General features: G+C 38.1%; 1 protein-coding gene across 20 annotated transcripts in view; it reads right to left on the minus strand.

The window, feature by feature from the left end:
* DTNA (dystrobrevin alpha) overlaps positions 1 to 23328 on the minus strand; it is a 403763-nt gene that overhangs the window by 34174 nt on the left and 346261 nt on the right. For 12 of the 20 annotated variants that reach the window (XM_037805729.1, XM_037805730.1, XM_037805728.1 and 9 more), the window contains 4 exons: positions 20141 to 20218; positions 19491 to 19583; positions 8760 to 8847; positions 4326 to 4423 (listed from right to left, as the gene is read on the minus strand). In XM_037805729.1, the coding sequence (XP_037661657.1) occupies positions 4326 to 4423; positions 8760 to 8847; positions 19491 to 19583; positions 20141 to 20218 (357 nt within the window). The remainder of the gene's footprint in view (positions 1 to 4325; positions 4424 to 8759; positions 8848 to 19490; positions 19584 to 20140; positions 20219 to 23328) is intronic. The other 8 variants (XM_037805736.1, XM_037805738.1, XM_037805740.1 and 5 more) reach the window with 2 other exon arrangements.

A 23328-nucleotide genomic window follows, 5' to 3' on the forward strand; every position in this document is an offset into this window, starting at 1 on the left:
TTACGTCTATCAAGGGTCTGGTAAGAAGGCAGAACTGTAACTCAGTGGTTCTCAGTTTTTTTTTTTTTTTTTTTTGGTCCCCTTGGTGTTCCATGGTGCAAACCTTTTATTTAAAAGAAATCTTCCATGGAAACCCAATATGTCAAACAGTTAAGAGGGAGCTTGTCTAGTTGAGGAGAGGGCAGCTGTGTGCTGCTAGCCCTTTCTCCCACCTCTTTAGTGCCCCTGAGGTGACTCCATAGAGCCCCCAGGGTCCCTTACCTAAGGCTCACACTTACATGACCAGTGAAACGGGATTTCCAAGATCTCCTCCCGGGGTGGAGAAACCTAAGGGTCATGAAAGAACTCAGACAGGATGAAGCTCTCTTTCTGCCATCACTTCTCATTTGCATTTCTCTTTTCTCTCTCTCTGGCCCTAAAAACTTGCATTCAGAGAGTGCAATCTAAAAACATCCAGGAAACATGCAGTCAGAGTGATACCACAGCACAGCCAGCGCTGTTAAGACACTCACAGACTTCCTGTGATTTTGCAATCGGAAGTAGACAGACCCACTGGGAGGCAGATAATCCTGGGGTAGGTATTTCCTCAAAGGAAGTCCTGATTTCCCCTCAAGCTCCCTATCCCCAGGCTCTGTGGAAGCAGAGGATTGGAGGAGGGGACAAAGTGCTTTGAGGAGACACTGCAACCAAGATACGATATTTGTGGGCTTGTGGGGTTATTTACAGCCTTTTTCTTTTAAGAAGGGGTCTAGAAAAGATGTCGAGCCAGGTTTGACCTGCTCCTCCTGTGATTGTACAAAGACTCTCTTTGACCCTGATATTTTATCCCTTCGTTCCCACCCCGAATCTTTGACTTTACTTTTCATATAAGAACAGATGGATAGGAGGCAGGAAAGAACAAGTGAGCAAAAGAGAAGAGGGCTGTGAATGAAATCTGGGTTGTGTGAAGATTATTGTTGGAAAATGTGGAATCCCTGAGAGAAAGTTTAGAAAAATGTGAATAATAGGGAAGAAATCTTGTAAACTAACATTCCAGAAATATTTATTCTTTTGTTTAAACAGCTCCTGGATTTTGTTCCTTTATTTCCATTCCTGACCGTCAATTTAGCCAAGGTCCTCATCACTTCTCACCAGCTTCTGATCAGCTCCCTTTGTAAATACAACCTGCATATTTAATAACCTGATTGCTTTGCCAGAAATGCAGATATTCTGCTACTCCCCTCACCCTGCCCTCCGCTGTGACAGGATACAATTCAAATTCCTTGGCCTGGTTTATAAGCCTCAAGCATTAATGATTCTAGTGTGATCCTTCATCTCAACCCCTTGTGCCAGCCAAGCAAGAGTCCTCACTGCTTTTCTCAAAGCCTATGTGTAATCCTACTTGGAATTCTCTCCCCTATCTTTGCTGCTGAATTTCACTGTCCTGAAGTGGTCAATAAAAACTTGTGTCTCCATAGAGTTCACCCTACACATCTGAGGCCACTGGGATGGTGAGTTGGTCATTGGGGGAAAAGAGTATAGATAACAGCTGCCTGTAGAAAAAAAAAATCTGTGCAATGGGGATGATAACCTGCCTAGTTCACAGAGTTGTTTTAGGATGAAAGGAAAAAAAATGTTTGTACACATGCACTCTAAGTATATAAGATCATCACTATTACACTCTCCAACACCCCAAAACAATGACTTAGATTTCTTACTGTTGCCACCTGGTGATCATAGTATGTTTTAGTGCAAAGGGTTAAGGGGTGGAGAAGAGGTTATGGGATGATGTCTGGGAGAAACTGTGAATGAAGAGTCCGGACTCTCTAGAAAGCCAGATCCTTCTCCAGCAGCTGGTCCCCACTTGGCATGGTTCCAACAGGCCTCAAGCCTGCATGGCCTTCTAATTCTGGATAAAAGAAGAGATTTCCCCCCTTTTCTTCCTCTCTTCTTTAGCTCTTTCGTTTGACTTTGTCATGGGACGCTGACTGACTTCCTGGCACCAATTAATTAGGTCACAGTCATTTTGAGTAACCTTTCACAGCACATAGTATAGGCTTACTTCCTTGACTAAAACAGAAAAAAGAAAAATCTTTAAATTCCAATTTTAATATTTACTAAGGTTACCAATAGCAAGGTTTCATTCTATAGGAGTTGGAATTTTGGATTAAATCTAATTGTTAAGAATTTAAAAGTGGTCCCTTTGCTTTTTCCCCCATGCCGTTTCTCGCGTCCAAATTGCTATAAAGTTTCCCCCATTGACTGTGCATTCAGACAGCCTTTGAACATGGGTCCTCTATTCCCCTGCCCTCCACCACCATCAATTCTCACACAATTGTGCCACAGACACGAGGGTTGATGGTGGTCCATTTCCACACTTACACTAGTGCTGCTGCTCTGAACCCTCAGACTGTCTAGCTCAGCTCACATACATTTTCCCATGCCTCCCTGACCCCACTTTTACTCCCCATCTTTAACTACTTTTTTCCTTCATTTGGGTTGCTTCTCCTGGATTTTAAGGGCCTTTGTGCATTTGAAACCATCCCTTCATTCAACACCTTTTTCCAATTTAGCACAATTATTTGCACAAAGTAGATATAATAAATGTTAAATAAAATAGGAGAGGCAATTTTACTAGCTTGCAAGTATACTGAAAAAAATTCTAATTTGTATAGCTATATTTCTGCGTAATATTCACAATTTCTCCCTTCTTATGTCTCATCTCCTATTACTTGGTAATTTGAGAGGGATTGTATATTGCAAACATATTTAATATTCCAGCTCTGATGTGGGCATAGCTCTTTGGAGGTTAGAGTAGTAGTTTCAAAGGCTATGAAGTCATGCTGTCCCATTTAGGAGGCTATTTCCATTCTAATTTGTAGCTCCTAATGATAAAAATCTGGTCCTAAGACAATTAAGACAAAAGCCTTTTACTAGGAAAAATATGAAAACCTGACAACAGAGTTTGCTTCTTCCTTTTCATTTTTTTAAAATAGAACTTTAAATAATACTTTGATTTTTTTATCCCAACATTCTCAGGTCAAATTCTATGACATGAAATAATTACCATGACCTGCCTTCCTCTGCCAGTTTGACCTCAGGAGGGATATCAGTGATTAGGAAGGGAATTCAGTGTTATGCCATTTTGGGGCTATTGGAGGAAATAGAGAATGAGCAAGCTGTTCATATACTGGCCTAACACAGCACTGAGTTTGAGATCCAACTTGGCTGTTCATTATTTTCTCATTCAACACTATTTGCTGAGTTTCTGCAATGTGTCTGGCCTGGTTCTGGGCTCCATGGACCAGTCAGCTTGGCCTCTGTTCTCAAAGACCGTACATTTCAGCCACACAATGAACAAGGAATAAGCATATAAATAAGATTGTTTCAGATAGTGATAAGTGCTACAAAAAATATAAATATATAGGAGAATATAAGAGAGAGTGACTGTGAGGGTACTGAGCCAGGTTAGGAAGGTGAGCTGTGAGGAGGTGACATGAGCTAAGAACTGAATGATGAGAAGGAACCATTCTTGCAAAGACCTGGGGAAGAGCTTTTTAGGCTGAGAGAACAACCAGTGCAAAGTACAGACAGGAAGAAAGAAGCCCCGAGAGGCTGGAGTATCTCAAGGAAGGTAAGCTGAGGCTGGACAGGTAGGCAGGCATCAGGTCAGACCCTGCAGGGGTTTTATTTGATGCATGAAGGAAAACCACATTATTCCTATTGACCAAGGAATAATATGATAAGATTTATATTTTAAAATATGACAATTGGACCAGGGTAGCCGTGGTGGAGGTAGAGATAAGCGGACAGGTTGTGGGATATACTGTGGGGGTAGACTGCAGGTAAATCTGTTCTGAATAAAGAAAGGACTCACTGATGGGCTGGATGTGGAGAGGTTTGGTCTGAATATCTGGGTGATGGTGGAGTCACTCCCAGTGCCTCTTTAGCCTGAGATCCTTACAAGGAGCCTCCCTGACAAGACTCCTACTTGTCTCTAGGTGACAGAAGAACCTTCTCCTTGCACCCAGGAAGGCCCTTCTGCACTAGAGAGCTCCTTAACAAAAACAAGTGTGTCAGAAAAAGTGAGATGAGACAGCCTAGGTAGTAAACAAGAGACATAACATTAATTGCACTGACATCTCAGAGCTTTATATATATATAAGGTTTTCTCATGCAGTTTCTACAGATGAGCTTTTCAGAAGCCAGCATGCCATTACAGGCTCTAGATGTCTTCCTTTAAATATGCATACAAGGTGAGAAGCCCAGGTGTCTTAAAGTACAACTACAGGTTATTAATGAATGCACACTTTGATCAAAAAGCCAGCATGTCTAAAAAGTCTTACCTGTTCTTGTTTTCTAGTTCTGCAATCAACTGCCTTTGTTGCTTATTTGCATCAATGGTGAAGGAGATGTCAGGAGCACTTCTCTGCTGACTTGGCTGCTGTAAAAGATGTAGTTTAGACTATTTAATATTAGGAAATGTGAGCCCAAATGTATTTGAGAAGACAGGAAACATGAGATACGCAGACAAGGAAAAGGAAACTATATCAAAACAAAAAGAGCAAATACATAAAATCAAATTGCTATTCCCCTCTAAGAGTAACTTTTCTGCAGATCTGGAGCACATACAGGTAGCAGAAAGCAGAATAGAACTCTTCAGCAGGCAATACACAAAACATACGAAACATTGTTTTTCAACTTTCTGACCTGAGGTCTTTGGGAAGCTATTTAATTCTTGTTATGCTGACCCTAACGCAACTATTCTTTTCAATATAGGCAGGTTTATAAAAATGTTTTTCTGTTACAACTCTTTCTCTAGAATTATTTTCAGTCAATGTAATGTAATATTAAAATTTGATAGTTTTTAAGTCATGGTTAATAAGACTTTCTTTTCTTCTTCTTCTTTCTTTTGGTCAACAAACTTTTGTGCATTTATTTATTCCTAGATATAATTTTACATTAATGGGTCACCCCTGCCCCATCATTCTCTGTCATGCAACCAGTTTTAACATTTGGTGTAGACGAAGTCATAGTTTTATCAGTTATCATTTAATCACATATATATCATAAGTCATCATGTCATACTTACAGAAGCCTATATATGTGTATGTGTATTTAGTAAAGGGTTTATTTGACCTTGTTTTATTAAAAGAGGGTCAGATTATGCATACTTCTCTGTGCCCTGCTTTCTTTGATCTACAGTACATTAAGGAAATTCCTCCAAGTCAGCTTTTATTGCCTTTAAAATACAAATGAAAAAAAACCACAACTCCTCTTTTTACCAAAGAATGCCAAGATTTTAAAAAAGGTGTCTGTTGCCCGAGCTAAAGGACCATGAGGAAACACAGCCTGCTCTTTAACGTTCACAGACTTAATTGGAGGAAAGGTTAAACTTTTTAAAGGTCTGGTTTTCATAATGTTTTTCTATAATTTTTTAATTAGCATTTTTCTCAGTAAAGAAATAATTTGTGTTACCAATGAAGAATCTGAGGTCCTAAGTTTTGGATCCTAAATGACTTTCTGTATCTAAGTCTGGCATGTACAGATGGCAGTTTTGACCTATGATCCAGGTTTTCTTCTGATTTCATTTACATAATTTTCTTTTTCATGAATACAATTTAGGTATTGACAAGAAGAAGAAACTCATTGGAGTCAGTTGTGGATCTGAGTCATTGCTTTGCTCTTTATATTAATTGATCAGAAATTATATAGAGAAACTGGGGTTGGGGTGGTTCAAGAATGTTGTAACAGAATAACTCAAGGTGTGGTTTATGCCATAGCAGAATGACAGCTGAAAAGTGAAAAACCAGAAGCAGTGGAAAGGCCACATAGTTTTTAGGCCTTGCAAGCCATATGGTCTCTATGGCAACAATCTAGCTCCACTGTTGCAGCACAAAAATAGCCATAGACAATGTGTAAACAAATGACCATGGTGATGTTCCAATAAAACTTTATTTATAGATAATGAAATTTGAATTTGCCACAAAGTATTCTTCTTTTTTTCCAACCATTAACAAATGTAAAAACTGTTCTTAGTTCGTGGGTCATATAAAAATTGCCTGGATTTGGCCCAGCATAGTTTATAGATTCCATCTAGGGTTAAGGTGTCTCTTTTTATTTTATTTTGTTTTTTAATCAGTGGATAATAGCCAATGCAAAGGAGAATCAATACTAAATTATAAACAGTAAGAAACAGTATATTTCTTTAAGGAGTAAATATATGTAGCATATAACTTACTTGTTTTTAAAAATTATGGCTAAGGATTTAATAGCAGTCAATTAATACAGCAAATAATGATTGGTAGATCAGCTCATATAATAGTCCTTATTAGGAGAAAAAGCAAGAGAGAAGAACAGTGAGGGATTTGAATTTGAAGAAGAAAAAAGAATAATAGCCAGATTAAGAGAGGCAAGAGGTAGAAATGGAGGCAGAAAGAAAAAGGCAGAACAGGGAAATATCATTTATCAGTGCTTACTGTGTGTTAGATAGCACACTTTACATGGGTAATTGTGTCTTACATCTTTAAGTGATGACATGGGGAGAAATAGAGATGCCAAAGCCAGAGACAGAGAGCCAGACAGATCTTCAGAGTGTTATTCATAAAAGAAAAGGTCACCAGACAGGTATTGGATGGATTCCCTATCTCCCCCTAACCCCATCCCCTATTTCAAGGCAGGGTCCAGTGACCCAGAAGGGCACTGAGAAACTCCCAACACAGCTAATTTTTATGCAGCCATGTCTCAATTATTGGCCTTAAAGAAATCCAAGATTATTATCCTTATATGGCTTTTAAATCCTTACTAAAATTTTTGTAATCATGGGCTATAGAGATTTCCCATATTCTTTCAAAGACTAGATCTGGCTTGTTGACTCTCCATATCCTACTAAATGATTTGATCAATTAGAATTCAACCAATTTTTTACTGTCTTGTAGGCAGCATTTCATATGCAAATCCTGAACTTGAGGATAACTTACTGTTTGCATTTAGGCAAAACTTTCTTACATTTTGGGCTCCTTCAAATGTACTGATTTATTTAGTCTTCCATTAACAAATTTTCTTTTTATTTAGCACCTATTATCTAATAGGTACAGTGGCAGGTTTCATATACAAAGTTATCTTTCTTGACCACAGAGATCATATAGACAAATATGAGTAGAGTGGGTGAGTCGACTCCAGGTTTCATCATGGTGTATTAGGAAACGGCGAGACCACTGGTTATGGAGTCATGCGGGACGAGGAGGTAAGATGTCATAAGAAATGTGGTGATCCAGTAGAACATGGTGAGGAAAGATGTAGGGAATTCCATAAAAACAAAAATTTAAAAATGAACCAAAGTAAATGAACTCTCCCTTGCATTTATAGTCTAATGATATTTTATTAGTTACAAATACAAGAAGATGACTGAAGATCTGGGCAAAGAATTGCAAAGTACTACTTCCTTCTATCAAAACCAGATTGTCTATTAGAAGAAAGCTCAAGAAAGGTGGCTGGCAGCTCTGCTGACTAAGAGAAAGCTCAATGAGCTAAGAAAGGAAAATTAACACAACAGACAAAGTGGCCAAATTGGAGTTGAGGTTCCAAACAAAACATTTCTGTGGGACAAACTTGGTCTGTAGACTGCCTTTTTTTGTGACCTCTCGCTCACATTGGCTCTTTCATTCATTTTATCATCTCATTTGACCATCATAACAAGACGGGCTAGTAAGTATAATAATTTTAATTATACCTTTTATGGGTAAGGAAACTGAACTCAACAAGGTAGTGCTTTGAATGAGATTATGGAGAGCTGGGGCTCAAATGCACAAATCCACACTTCTAGTCTCATGTCTTACTACATGAGATTGTATGTCTTTAGAGGTATATGCAAGAAAAAATGGAAGGGAGGCTTTGCCAGAAACTTCGTCTTGTCTTTCCTTTCACGTGGACTTCACTTCTAAAATCTCAGACTATTAGCTGACCTTTTAATTTAATTTTCTTTAATGCTTTTGTTCTTTATTCATGGCATTTGGAGCTTCACACACTCCATTTATATCTCTGTTTCATCGTGTCTGATTTGGGGGCCATAAAGTGTACTTTTTGTGTGCCCCAGACCCCTTCCCATCTTGATCATGGCAGTTTCTAACTGTCACAGCCACTAATCTGAACAGAGAGCAATGCCAGGCCTAATACAATGGGTCATTTTATGGCTCCCATCTGGGATCATTAGTTAAATGCCTTGCAGGAAGGGCTCTAACAGCTGCAACATCTTATGTGAGGGGACAGGCAACAGCTTCCCCCTTGCTCCCCTGCCACCATTGTCCTTTGTGATGCACCAGGGGAAGCTCAGCCTCAGTTCAGCACAGATGAATTCTGAATAAAGGTATCAGGTTTATTGTTTTTGTTTTAGAGACAGCAGCAAATGAAGAGGGGTACTAGCCTTGTTGGCCTTTACAAATATATTTTAAGTGTCACTTGAAACTATTCTGCTTTAAACCTAGTATCTTCCCTGAACATATCTCCTCTAGACCCTTTAAAGGAACCGTAATCTTCCTCAGGTAGTTCGTGTGATCTCAGTGTCACATGACTGTAGATGGTTTTGTTCCTCAGGTCTGCCATTTTTAAACTGGGAATTCATCCCCAAGATATTCTAAAGATAGCAACAAATACATGAATAATAAATTAACACAAATTGTCCTGCTAATTAGCACCAACTATAATGATAATATTGAGCTTGACACATGAAAGGCAAGGCTCCCAGATGCCAACAGATGAAAGTTCTCCCTCAAACTACTTACAGACGAGGAGGACTCTGCTGCCAGCCTCGCCGCGTACCTGGCGATGAGCCTGTGTTCCTCATCAAGCCGGCTTGAACTATCAAGCATGCTATTGAGAAAAAAGCAAGAAGGAAGCTGTTAGGCAATTGAGGAAGATTGGTCCACTTGTCTTACCCTCAGGGGTTTTTGCTATGTCAATTTTTCAATGCGAAAAAATTGAAAGCTATATAGAACATTGGTAGGTTAATAATCCCAGACTTGAATTCATGACATGACTTAATATGTGGCCAGAAAGGTCATTAATAAACCCTGCTTTCAGACAATTCAACTGTCTCCTAAGAAATCTCCAAATAAGAGTGACTTTTCTAATCAACATTTCAGATAAGAGAATAATTTCTCTTTAATTTTATTACCTTTAACATTATTTCCTTACATGTCCAAAGCAGACTGTTAGAAAATATGGAGACGCAGGAAGGAAAGAAAGATAGAAAATAATTGTAGTAAGCTTCGGGTGGGTCCCATGTCCTGGTGTTCACACACTTGAGTGTGGGATGGGCTTCCTGACTTTCTTCTGATGAAGAGAATATAGCAGCAGTGATGAGCTATCACTTCCAAGATTAGGTTAGAAAAAGACCAAAGACTGGCTTCCATCTCAGGCACACTTTCTCTCCTGCACTCTCTTGGATCATTTGCCCTGGGGGAAGCTAGTTGTTGGGTCATAAGGCAGTCCTGGGAAAAGGCCTAGGTGCTGAGGAGGGACTGAATCCAGACACTAATCATGTGACTGGATCCCCCCCATTTGAGCCTTTAGCTGAGATTGTAGCCCTGGCCATCAGCGTGTTCACAACCCCGTGAAAGTCCTTGAGTCAGCGGCACCCAGCTAAGCCAAGCCTGGAGTTCTGACTCACAGAAACTGTGAGGTAATAAATGTTTGCTGTTTTAAGCTGCTAACTTTTGGGGTAATTTGTTATGCAGTAACAGATAATTAACACCATTCTCATCTATAATATCCTACTCAGGCAACCTGGCATGTAAAACTTACTTCTTGAGAAGTAGAATTATAGCGGTGGCTCCCAATGACTTTATTGGGAATTGTTTGGTGTCTCCTACAGGTTTATAGAAATTGTTCATACAAGAATAAGGATGGCCAGAACCCTAAAAATTAATGTAAACAGAAGCCCAACTCTGTCCTTGTTAAGCCAATTTTATTCCCTAAAGCCTTTAACTCAAGACCAAGTTGTGGTTGTTATTTAAAGAAATTCTATGAGATTTATCAGTAACACTAATCCTGTTAACCAAGTAATTGGTCATAATTTGGTTCATCAGTTAATATGTGGATCAGTTCAGAATAAGATTAGAAACAAGTTCCTTTCATTCCCATGCATACTTATGTTGTTTTCCATCAGCTCTAATATTTAAGCTGGTTCCTTATAGAAAAAAAATCAATGCTGATGGTTATACATTAAAAATGATGCACTCCTATGCCGATATTAAGATTGTAAGAATTCTCCATTGCAAGACTTGGATCCATAGAAAGTAACATGCATTTTATATAATTTACATGTACATTTACATATAAAGTAAACATGCAACATAATAGTCTTTTAACCTGTTTTTCAAAAGTGAAGAGACAAGTGAAAGTCCTTATGTGCTTTTGGCAAATTAGCTCTGACACTTCCAAACAGCTCTTTGCTGTTTGGCTTAATCCATTACCACAGTATTTTTTCCGGCCATTTGGAAGATATTCCTGTCTCCATTATCTTTTCTCTAATCTCTACCCCTCTCATATGTAAACTATACCTGTTCTTATCCTCAATCTGTAGCCTTTTTCTCCAGGGTACAACACATACCTAGAATATTCTAAATTTCTTCATTTACCAACACACTTTTCCATCCTCACAAAGTCTTCTTTTTCCTTTTCCCAAATGAGATAATGCATATAAAAAGCATCTAGTTAGCATGATGCCTGGAACACAATAAGCATGATGCTCAAAAAGGTTAATATATTATTATTTTGCCTCTTAAGTAGCCTGTTCAAATTCACTGATTCTTGTCTCCTTCAAAATGCCATCTAATCAGAGCAGGGCTTCTCAAACTTAAATGTGCAAACATTTCATCTAGGGATCCTGTAAAAATGAAGCTTTTGATTCTGTGGGAGGGGTGGTGGGATAGGGTGGGGTGTTTGTGTGCGATCTGGGAATCTGCATTTCTGACAAGCTTCCAGGAGATGTTGACGCTGGTCGAAGGACCACACTTTGAGTAGCAGGGATCTAAAAAAACTTGACAATAAAATGGAAAATCCAAACACATGAAATGAACCCAAATGTAAACCGTTTACAAGTGGTTGTTTTTTGGTATGTGTGATATTTTACAAACATTGCCTTAAGAGAGAAAATTCTAGCATGCAGGGCTCACATATGTGTAGTATCAAGCCCAGCAGATTGTGATTTTAATTAGTACGCAAATTCAGAGTTGGAGCAAGGAAATAATGTTAATAGCAAAAGACAGAATGAGTTCTAGAAACATGATGATTTAAAGCAGATGTTTATTCTTTATAAAACAATGTCTGTACCCTGAAGTGGTTTAAAATAATAACTAAATTCCTTATTATAGCTTCAGTAAAAAAGAGCAAGTTGCATTGCCTTTGCTTTAAACATAAACCTTGCCACAAAGAGACAATTTAATTTGATTTTTTACATTTATTATTTCTTGCTGGCATATTAGAGACCATAAGGCTAATTCATCGCAGTTTGTGTAGGTGGTGGGGCCCATTGCTACAAGCCCTGGAAAATGATCTGTTTGACTGCCTGAAAGTGACTTTGTCAAACAACTTGTGAGTGTTTTGAGAAATAAATAATTTTAAAAAATGCTTGATAACAAAAACCTCATGATAAAACCCTTTTTTATCATGAAATGACCAGCATGTTAATATGAAGGCTATATAAAAAAGCATCATGGAAATGTAAGATGTGAAGTTATGGGATTGTGTCTAGTGGGCTATAACTCATCCTTCTGTGCCTTTCCTCTTCTTGGAGCTGGGTGAACAAGGGGTGGAGTGATATATTGCCCCTCTGTGCACGCGAATGATTTATGAGTCCACATGTGCCATTTCAGTGTGTTCAAATTATACAAGGGTGAATGAAGCATTCCTATGATAAAGTCCATATTTCAAGGCTTCAATTACAAACAGTTGAAAATGAATGGCCAATAGTCCCTAAATCATTAAAATAAATATGGATTCCAACACCTTCTCCACCCCTGGCTACTCATTTCAAGACTTTATAATCAGTAATCTTGGTACAACACCATGATGAATTAAAAAGTGGCTGCTGTGTAGACCCATTTTTAGAGTGGGGCAATGTATTATTTTGAAAGCTCTCCACTTTCTACCTTAAACGCATGGCCAGTGTCTATTGCTAATGATTTCAAAATGGAATTCTAGGAAATTCAAGTGGACTTGTCTAAGGCAGGGTTTATGAAGTTGTGATTCAGCAAAGATTTCTGAGAAGTCAGGGTTTGTTCATCTTTCTCTGGTTTTGCCATGTGTCAGTTCTAACTTCTGGGGTGGAGCAGTCAAGCAAATAATATTACGATCCAAAGGGCACCAGAAACACTTCTATGTTTTCCCTTAATATTTTTTCCATTGTGTTAATGGGTGTTAGGAATTTTATCACTAGATATTAATTCCTGAAGGTCATTATGCCTCAGGTACTACTATTCTATTAAAGTGAAAATAATTCATGGGAGGGATACTGCCTGAGAAGACATTATCAGTTAACATTTAATTGGAGGATTACTTTACCAGGTTATCTCCTATCTTGCATTACTTGACAGCAAAATGCTATGAGAATAGAGCACTGTTCGGGCATATAGATGTCAGTGAGAGGAAGAGAGTAAGGGAGGGGGTGGAAAGGAATGAAATGATTCAGGGGCCCTGAGACATGCGTTTATGGGACTGAATTATGGTGGATGAAACAAACTCCTGAAGCATAAAGTGTTGGCTCTTTAATGAATGTTTAAAGGGAAAGGAAAAGAAATCATGAAATGGCAATCTTCATGGCTAATAATAATTTACTGTATACTGTAATAATGGCTTCTTTATAGGAATGCCTTCAAACTCCTGTCTAGACCCTGACATCAACATCTTGCTGTTACAATTGTCCACCATGGTTATGCATTCTTACTTGTACAAATTTAAATTTATCCATTCCCCTCTATTCCAACTGTCACTAATGTGTCTTCTTCTTCTGAATTAGTGTATAGCCTTCCCAACAAGTCACTCTGCCTTTAGACTTATTCTCCCCACCATGCCCACTCATTTTTTATCCTGTACTCAATGATCTTGCCAACATGAAGTTGGTGATAAGATTCCGATGCATGAAATCCTTCAAGTGCTTCTCATTTCTCAAATTTCTAAATAAGACTTTGAAGGTCCTACATGACTTAGCTTCATCCTTTATCCCCTGGTACTCGAGTGGCCTTACCACCCTTCTCTCAATTCCTCACATGCACCACTCTCTCTGCCCTGAATAGTCTCCTGCCTCCTCCACCCACTTCCACTAGGTCCTCTTCATCCTGGTGTTTGCTTTAGCTAGCACTTCCTATCCTCACACCCAGCCTCTGAGTTGGGTTCATTTCTCCTGATAAATCCCATAGAACTCCACAATGCCCTCATTAGAGGTGTTATCCCTTTGCATTTTAATTGCATTTTCATTTGTCTTTATCCTTCATTAAACTGTAAGTTCTTTTCACCATTAAACCTTTAGGGTTTAGCCCAGTGCTGAACCAGGATTGCTTAAGAATGAGCTGACAAGAGAATGAATAAGTTTCGCTCTCTTTGGCTTATGGTGTTAGGATCTTTGGCCCACCTCTTCTATCTCCCTCTTGGCTCTGAGATAGAGCCAACACTATGAGGAAATCAGAAGAATGCAGATGAAATACTGTACCTTACTACTAGCCACACCATCTAAAACTGAACTGTGAATTATGCACATTTGGCAGAATTAAAATCATGACTCAGTCTGTCACTGGGTGTAGATTCCTGATCTGCTTTGCACAGGTGCTAATGCTCATGGACATGCCATTATACTTATCCATGTTTACCAACATCAGACCACCCCTATGCCCAATCATGGAACATTTTCCTCTGGTTCACATTTATTTTTGTTGTTGTTTTAAAGATTAGGGAAGCAGATGGCTTCTGAAAATGGTAAGCTCCCACTTGAAAGACATGCCTAGTTTCAGGAGAATGAATAACTGGTAGGGATGTCATAAGAAAGTGGGTGTGAGGATGGACTGGATCATTTCTGGATTCAAAACCCAGTCCTCTCACCGACAAGTTGTGTGACTTTGGGCAAGTCACTCAACATCTCTGTGCCTCAGGAATATAATGGTACCTACCCTCATGGTTTGTTGGAAGGATTACCATATAAAGTGCTTAGAGCAGTGCCGGGCACATAGTAAGACTCTGTGGGAGTTGCTATAGTTCATTTTATTATTATCTCTAAAGGGCCATGAAACTTCCTGTATAAACTGGTAAGACTGTCTTGGTATGATCACTTCCACACCATCACCTTCTCATTGATAAATTAACTTTTTGGTCAGGAAAAGTGAGTAACTGGTAACCGGCCAGAATTCTCAGTTATAGACAAAAAGAAGAAAGACAGTTTAGTTGAATGAATGAAGGATTTTTTTTTTTTCTTTTACAAAAGCAAAGGGTAGTCTTTATATCTCTGACTTCCTAAACCAAGGAAGGAGCTAGCTAACAGTGATTGCTCCTAAATGTAAAGCTGTACTTTACCATGAATTTCTAATCAAAATGTTCTCTTTGTACAATTTATCAAACGACATATGAGACCATGTCCCATTCTGAATTCTTTATTTTAAGCACATTTAGAGAAAGTATACTCTGAAGTTCATCTATTCAACAATACTGGTGCACATCCATGAACTATCAGTTCACTTCTACCATCTATAATGGATAAATTTTACAAAATGGAATTAAAAAATTTGACCTATTATACGCCTTAAGGCCTATTCAAAATTAAGTGGGGAACTCATATTGAGTTATTACCATGTGCCCAGTACTGCATTAGCTAATTTACATCTATAACCTCATCAGATTGACAGAGTCATACTCATTTTCCAAGGAAACTTACAATTTATTAGAATCTATCACAGGTAAGTGAACTTATCTTAAAATCAATGACCTTCAGTTTTATGATCTGATTATGCTCTGAAAGTCAGTGTGTGCATAATACAGCCAGTGAGGGTATGTGCACTGGTGGTGTGACATTATCTAGATTTATATTTTTAGGATTTTAAGGAAATATCTTTTCCAGATGTCTAGTTCTAAAACTGAAGCTCCTTAAATTTTTATTGAAGAAAAGTAGTAGTGTTAACAAGGAAATGAAAGCATATAAAAGGGATACCATCAATTAATATAGGTATCAATTTCCTTTTTTCTTTCGACAGGTTGCGAAAAGCTTACATGGTTCTAAATCAGGAGCATTTACCAAAAAGGAGCAATCAAATCTTATCCTACACATTAAAAAACGTTAAAAGCTTACAATTTGGTAGGTTCAATATTGAAGTGGAAGAGATCAGAGAGCATTCAAAAATTTTTTAAAAAACGTTTTTGCCCAATGCCATTTGAGTTGTTTTTTTCTTATAAGTTACTTTTCCCATGTCAATGAACTGCTGGTGTTAGTCTTTATCCACACTTACTACCTCTAACTATGTTAAAGCTTGATACTTCACTTTTTCATCTGCTTTATAATCCTACATGAAATGTTCATTTAGGGGCTCCTCTGTAATAGGTGATTTTTTTTAACTAGTAAAAAAAGATTTTGCGTGGCCTCCTAACAATTTTGCTTAGGGTAAGAAGGAACTTTATACCTAGAGTACTGCCAATATCCTACAACATCAACAGATGTTTATTGAGCGCCTACTGTGTGTCAGGTGCTGTGCTATGTGTCAGAGATATGGAGGTGAATGAGTCGGAGAGGGTCCCTGCCCCTTAGAGGGGAAGATAGTTAACCAACCAACCAGCCAACCAACCAACACAGCCAACCAACCAACCACCAACCAATCAATGACCAACCAACCAACCAGCCAACAAACCAACGACTGCACTTGACAGATGATAGAGACTAACATGGGGGAGACCTACCTGAGTTGACTTTAATCTGAGATTGGAAGCCGGAGAAGGAGTCAGTCAGTATGTGTATGGAAGGAGGAGGCAGGAGTGAAATGGGGAAGAATGTTTCAGGCAGATAGGAGAGCTAGTGTCATGGCCATGAGGTAGGAAAGGGTTTGGCATGTTCTAGGAATTTTTATCTAAGGTCAATGTGACTAAGTACTGTGATTTGACTAGGAGAATGCTGTAGTAGGCAAGGGCTAGATCACACATAGGCTTGTAGACCTTGGTGAGTGGTCTGGGTTGTAAATCAAGTGCAATAGGAATCTATGAAAGGGTTTTAAGCAGGCAAGGCAATACAAATTTAAACCTCATATACAGATCTCAGAAATATGCATCCTTAACATGAGGTAGACATTTTCTCTAAAGCATAATATCTTGTGGAGCAATTTTAAACTGGTTGGATTATCAATTCACTTAGCAAGAAATCTATTGGCAATACAAATGTACAGTTTTTTTTTGAATTTGAGAAAAAACATAAGCAGAACAATTTTAACCTAGTTATATGAGATCAGGAGCCTAACCAAGTGACAGCAGTTGGTCATGACATCAAAGTGCAGACTGTAGCCTGTAGCTACTCCCTGTCTCCCTTACACTGGGGACCTTTCTAGATTTGAGAGGAAAGTGCTACAAGCTTCTGACTGCTAAGTATTGATGATATAATTGTAGTTAGAGTTGGAAGTTGGGGGCTGGACTCCAATCCTTTGGTTGGCCTGCCACAGATGCTCCCTGTCCAGGCATTTGATAAAGCTTTAGGGTGAGGGACAGTGACAAGTATAGTCACTGAATATTTCAGAGCTTGCATTTGCTTATTAGTGAAATGGAAATACTAATATCAAACCTTATTGTGTTTTGAAGATCAAATTGAATGATGTGTGGGAAAGGGCTCCGTGATCTGTGAAGCACTTTATAAGTGTAAAACTAATTATACAAATTATGGCTGCTGAGAGGAGATGAAAGAGCCTGAAGAGAAAATTTTTGCCCTTTGGAAGCTTACAGTTTAAATGAGAAGTCACAACACACGGAACTAAATACATAAAAGGTTACTTATTAACAATCATCATTCCTGTCACTAGTTTGTGCTCCAACTATTTATTACAAATGAAATAAAAATAATAGAGGATATGCAATTTTAGTACATAGAAGCATGGAGGATGCCATGTGGAAGAGTCGTCGGAAAGCTTCCTGGAGAGCGTGTGTTCATGTGGGTATTACAAGAGGCAAATTCGCATAGTGGTTACAAGCTTGGGAGCAGGAAGATAATGGTTCAAATCCCTGCTCCAAAATTTGGTAGTTGTGTGACTGAGGCAGAGCCCTTTAAACTGTCTAAATTGGTACCTTTTCTTCTCTATAAAATGGGGATGATAGCACTTACTCCACAGGCTTCCTCTAAAGCTCTTAACACAATGCTTAGCATACAGCAAGTACTTAAAAAGTGATAGTTAGTATGATTATTACCATTATTATGTTTCATCATAATTGAATGATGGTAAAGCATTATAGATACAATGATGATAAAGGAGGTGAGTGATCACTATATCATTTCTATTACCATGACGTGTGAGGCATTGTTAGGATCTAATTAAACATAAAGGAAAGGGAAGGAAAAATGAGAAACTGGAAAGACAAAATTTTTAAGGTCAGAAAAAAGTTATGAGAAATATGGAGGGCAGCTATTAAAACACAGTCTGCTTCATTGGCCAGTCTTAAATTCTGCTTTGTTTTCAAAATATAGATCACATCTAGCTTTCATCAAGTAGCTGTGAGGTGTCTCTGCTGAGACACTTTTGCAGTCGTAACTGACCATCAAAGTCAATATGGTCAGTCACTTGGAGTAGGGGAAAGGGGTTGGTAATGAAAAACTCCCAGCTTTTCTCCCTGGTGATTTCTTTGTAACAACTTTAATTAAGAAAAGGCCAAAGCAGAGTGGTAGAAATAACCAGGTTGTACTTAGAATTACCAGGGAGAGGAGACAGGGTGAGGTCCCATCATTGCCTTCAGACATGATGGGATCTGTACTGACCTTACTTGTCTTTGAAGATTACTGATACATTTTTTTTTGGTGATTCAGGATGAAGTTCTATTATTTCACCTGCCATATGACACAGGGGTACCAAACTCATTGGGACCAAGATTAAAGCAATCATTCTTTCTTCCTGTAGTTTTGAGAGGCTGAGTCATGAGAAAGTGGAGATAATTTTTTATTTGGAAGCTCGAAAAATTTGCAGAAAGAGAGGCACTTAGGTCAGCTGAAGAGTGCATTTTTTCTCCTTAAAGAGAAGGATATAATACAAAATTAAACCAGTTGCTGGTTATATAATTTTTAAATACAAATTAGATAAATATGTAACTATTAAAACAAAACAAAAAAAGTTCATCAGTATAGCACCTAAAATCATGTCAAGTACTACTCTTGCAAAAATTGTTCTAAGGCATCAGAAGCAGGAGGAGGAAGAACTCTGGAAACAGTCAAGGGAGAAAAGAATCCTAGAAACAAAAGGGTGGCTGACCACACCAAGTGGGAAAGCAACGAACACAGAGTGACAGCCATCGGCCACCACGCGTTTGAGGGATGCCTTTTGTGAAGCAGAGAAAAGGGGACCAGCTGGGCTGAGTGTAAACCAGGTTAAAGGGAATTTAACCCATTTGCTCATTTAATAGTTATAACTGCCCCAAATCCATGGGTCCTTAGTGCAGAGAAATCCAGAGTTGTTAAACAAGATTGAAATCTTTCTAAGGAACTGGTTTGCTAAATAGTTTGTAGTCTAAACTTGCTGAAACATAGATCCAATAAATATATGCCCATTGACTTTGATTCAAATTGCAAATGCACATTATTAAAGTCAAGTAATCTTTACCAAAGGGAGGAGCCTCCTATGTTACAATTAAAATAGCAAGAGCAAAACTTTACGAAATGCCTTTATCCTAATACATAGAGTTATCTAAAGTCTTTGATTTAACACAGCTGAAAGTAAGCTTTGCATAGTCTGGGACTGGAAAGCAGGCTTTATCAAGGCGGTTACTCAGAAACATCTTTAAGTGGTGGAAGAGTTGAAAGGCAATTTCTGCCCCTGTTATCACTGTTAAAGAATTGAAGAATTGCTTTCCATTTTATTATTCCATCACATCACTTCTCTTTATTTTCACTCTGTTGTAAGTGTTTTGGAGCATTGTTTTCTAAATCAGCAGAGATATCCATGTTATTGGAATGAGAAAAATTCTTGCATCACCATCGGGTGGTAACGAGCTGACAGCACAGATGGGACTGGTGGGCCCTAGAGTCCTGTGGTCCACTCGAATGCTAATATTTAGCATGGTGACCATTTACACACTTCTCCCTTTAGCTAAGATAAAAACAAGGATATGGATTCTATGGCACATTAGCTGGAAGTATTCAAATGAACATCACAACAGACATCTTAATTGATCTAGTTAAAAAGTGCCTTAGTGACATCTTTGTCATCTGGTGACATTGCCCCCTGCTGAGAGTGCTCCTCACCAGATCAGACTGTTCCCCTCTCTAAGGACAGTCAAGAGTCCAAACCTGCACTAACCATGATGGGTTGTTCCGGAGCATGTTGACATACAAGCCGATGAGAACATGTTCATCAGCTAGCCTGTCTGCCACATTGAGGCTGTACTGTATCCTGAAACGGGCAGGAGGAAAGAAAGGGGGCTTGTTAGGAGAAGCAGACAGAAATAAGCAGAGCAGGTAGGAGTGAGTTTGTGGCAGAAAACTTTATGAAACCAAGCAAGTAAAGGAAAAGCAATAAGTGGCATTCTATTAAAAACCCAAGCAAAATCCAAGCAAAGTAATTCACAATTCCATCTCACCAACTTTAAAAATAAAAACTTCCATTTAGGTTAAGTAACTTTCAAGAAAACAGATTTGCATTCTTCAAATCACTAACAGCAAGTAATTAATCTAAACAGTAAACACAATGAAATGGGTTGCAAGCAAAGCTTTAGTACCCTTCAGAAAAAAAGAATTAAATCTGCAGCTTAGTCATTTTTTTTAAAAAAAAGGAAACCAGGGGAAGTGAAAAACCACACAGATGTGTCTACTCAGTGCTGTTAATTGGGTTATAATAGAACTGCTTTTTACCACATCAAAGATGGTCTTTTAACACAGCATCTTTGACACTAGAAATCTCCATTTTTAGTTTTGTTAATTCTGTGTTTCAGCACGCTGTCTTTAACTTACCCTTTGCCCTTCAGAAAAGCCGGAGCAGCCCTAGCCAGCAGTTTGTTCTGCTCTACTTCACTGTCCTTGGGAGCAGAGCTAGTTAATAAGATGGGAAAGCCAAGAGAGCGTAAACACAGCAATGCATTCGAGAATAGAAGCTGGCAACAGAAATTCCCAAGTCTAGATCCAAGCTTCATTTGGACAAATCTCTCATGATTCTGAAATGTTCAAGATGTTTTCAAATTTCCATAGAGTTCAACTCGGAGTGGAAACCTGGCCTGAGAACCATCATCACAATCTACTGCACAAACCATCACGATTGCAGATTTGACCTCTGCTATTTGTTAATCTACCAGGCATTTCTATTGCATAGGCCTAGACACAATGAAAATTCAGTCAGCGTTCATGACAGAATATCATGTAAACAGTTCAGTGGTTCATTAAGTCATGCCAGCCTGAGATCGCACTCAAGAAGTTTACTTTCTCCAGACTTCCCTAAATTCTCCAACTTTTTGAATTGAATAGACTTTAAAATAACTTGTTTAGAGGTTGCTGTCATGTTAGAAGTACTTTGCTACTCCAGGTACTAGTCATCTCACCTTGGCTGCAAAGAAAATTTTCAGGGAAACAGATAAAATCTTTGAACCTTATAAATATATATTCATAGTCCTTGTGAATATGAATAAAAATAGCTGATGAAAATACAGTCCCATCAATACAGCACATTCTTATCACTTTAGATTCATTGAGAAAGCTCATTTTATTTAGCAATTCAAATAATAGTTTTAAAAATTTTAAATGCAGTGTTATTAAGGTATAAATAGAAATATAGATAATAATTAATAGAGTGTGGCCAAGCCAAAGCCTCCCAAGATCTACTGTAATGAATTGGTATGTTTTGTTGGGAAACAAGGTATTAATTTTTAGTATTATAATTGTACTGGTAGTGTGTTTAAACAAAGTTTGCTTCTTTGTAGGTTAAGTAAGAATTTACCCTACAGCTCTGTTCTACTTAAACTATTCTCCTTAAAGGAGAATAGAAAAATAAACTGTTGATCTTGTTTGAATACAAAGTGTTTAATTACCGGGATCTTAATTACGCAGTTTTACAACTTTTCAAAAAATTCTAAATCCAATATATCTATATACATATGTATACATATCTTTAGAAAATTTTAACTACAAAGTACCACTTTTTCAGACTATGAACTATTAAAAAACAGGAATTCATGAATGGTCACATTAGAGCTATGCACACTGTAATTGAAATTCTTGTTTTATAAAAGGATTTGCTCCCAGATTCCTTAGTGATGTCTCTGGTAAATTTGAAATCAAATTGATTTATAAAGAAAATATCTAGCATATTGACTTCAAAAATGAAATTAGATTGTTAGAGGATAATTTGCTTTCTTGATGAGCTTAATGATTTTTTTTTCCAACTTATTGATCTTTACCTTCTTACTAAGACTATAAAACCTGCTTATCAAGGTCAAATAACCCACCTTAAGCCATTACAGTTGGTGTTTTCTGTGATGCACTATAGTCTCCTTGATTCCCGAACAACCCCTCCCAATTGTTTTCAAAACTCAGGATATATGTACCTATTTAACTGATTTCAGATACCCAAAAACCCACTCAAAATACTATATGAAATAACAATAATACATCTCTTCAAATCAAGCTGTCTTTGCCTTATTATGCTTATTGCTCCTTGAATCTCCAAAACTATGGTGCTATTTCCTTAAATCAAAAACCTCTAATATTGACACAGATACAACCTCTGATGATGGAAGCATAAGAAAGAAAAGAACCAGTAGAGACAAGAAACACAGGAGGATCAACCATGAAGATGTATTTGCTGCGAATTATTCTGGTGAAATCTTATGGGAGGAAGATGACATCCAATAAAGCCCCAGATGTGCTGCTCTACCGCTTGGTCAGTGACAAAAAGCACAAGAGGAGCCCTGCTGACATCTGTGTGCTGCAGGGGTGAGATGGGAGGAAGGATCAGTTGTCCTGATTTCCCTTTGGTTGTCTTGGTCTTATTCTTTTTCTTCACTTCTTTGGGGCCTTCTCCTCCTTCTTCTACTCCACTTGCCTGTTTCTTCTTTTTCATATTTCTTCTTAGGTCCCTTTCTCTCTCAAAAGGAGGAGATGCTGTAGGTATATGCATCTCTTATCCTTTTGTTGTCATTTGCTTTGCATTGGCCCTTGCCAGTGCTGGTTTGAGGAAATCATTTAAATCCTTTCACTTTCCTTTCCCTTCCCACAGGAATTCCTGGGAAATAAAAATATGTAAGTCTAGAAATTGGGAAAACCAGTTCTCGGAAAATATGGGGGTGACATCATCTGAATTTATGGGTTTGTGGAAATAAACAATTTCCTTTGGCTATGGCTCTTAATTTCTAGTTCCAGAAGCATTTCTGACTTTGGTATTGACTGCCTTCATACGTTCTGTACTTAGAATTATCCTCAAAATTCTCTCCTCATCGCTTATTTCCAGGAAGTCAAAAATATGATTATGTATAGAAGAAGACAACTGCATTATGAAAACAAGAAAAAACAAAAGCCACCCTTTCAAAATGATATGGATCAAGAAACTTAAAGGATTGTCTGGGAAGCAGGTTTCACTTTTAAGTCTACAAAACATTTTCATGTGAAGTAGCTTCCACCAGAAGTTCTTCTGGTGTTCCAAAGGAGTGTGAAGAAGAGAAGCAAAGAGAATTTTTTTCTTCTGAGTTGTAAAAATAGTGACAATATGTAGTTATTATGATCCCTCCAAAAACATTGTATTCTTCAACATTTTATTGAACAATTTAGATTTTTAAACTTTCATTTTGTAGCTTGGCATTTTGCATGGAGAACTTAGGTGAATTCCCAATTCAGTGTGGGCCTTAGGAGCAGAACACAGGCACAATGAGCCTACTTCCTTGTTAAGTAATGAGTGCTTTCGGCATGTCCATGTGTCCTAAGCAACGATGGCCTTCCCTTAACTAACTCTAGCTCTAAATGCTTCTCCTTGTTCTACTTGCCAGTTCCTCAAGTCAAAATGCCCTCTTCCTTTTAATCCCAAACTGGGGACTCAACCTTGAGTGGTCCATCTTTTCTAATCTAGCCCTGGGGTGAAATAAAGTTGCCATTCCTAAAATTGTATGTATATATATCTCTTTTCCTTTTTGTCATTTTCTTTTCATCAGACCCTTGTC

This window comes from Choloepus didactylus, chromosome 16 (genome assembly GCF_015220235.1).
Source record: "Choloepus didactylus isolate mChoDid1 chromosome 16, mChoDid1.pri, whole genome shotgun sequence".
NCBI lineage: Eukaryota > Metazoa > Chordata > Mammalia > Pilosa > Megalonychidae > Choloepus > Choloepus didactylus.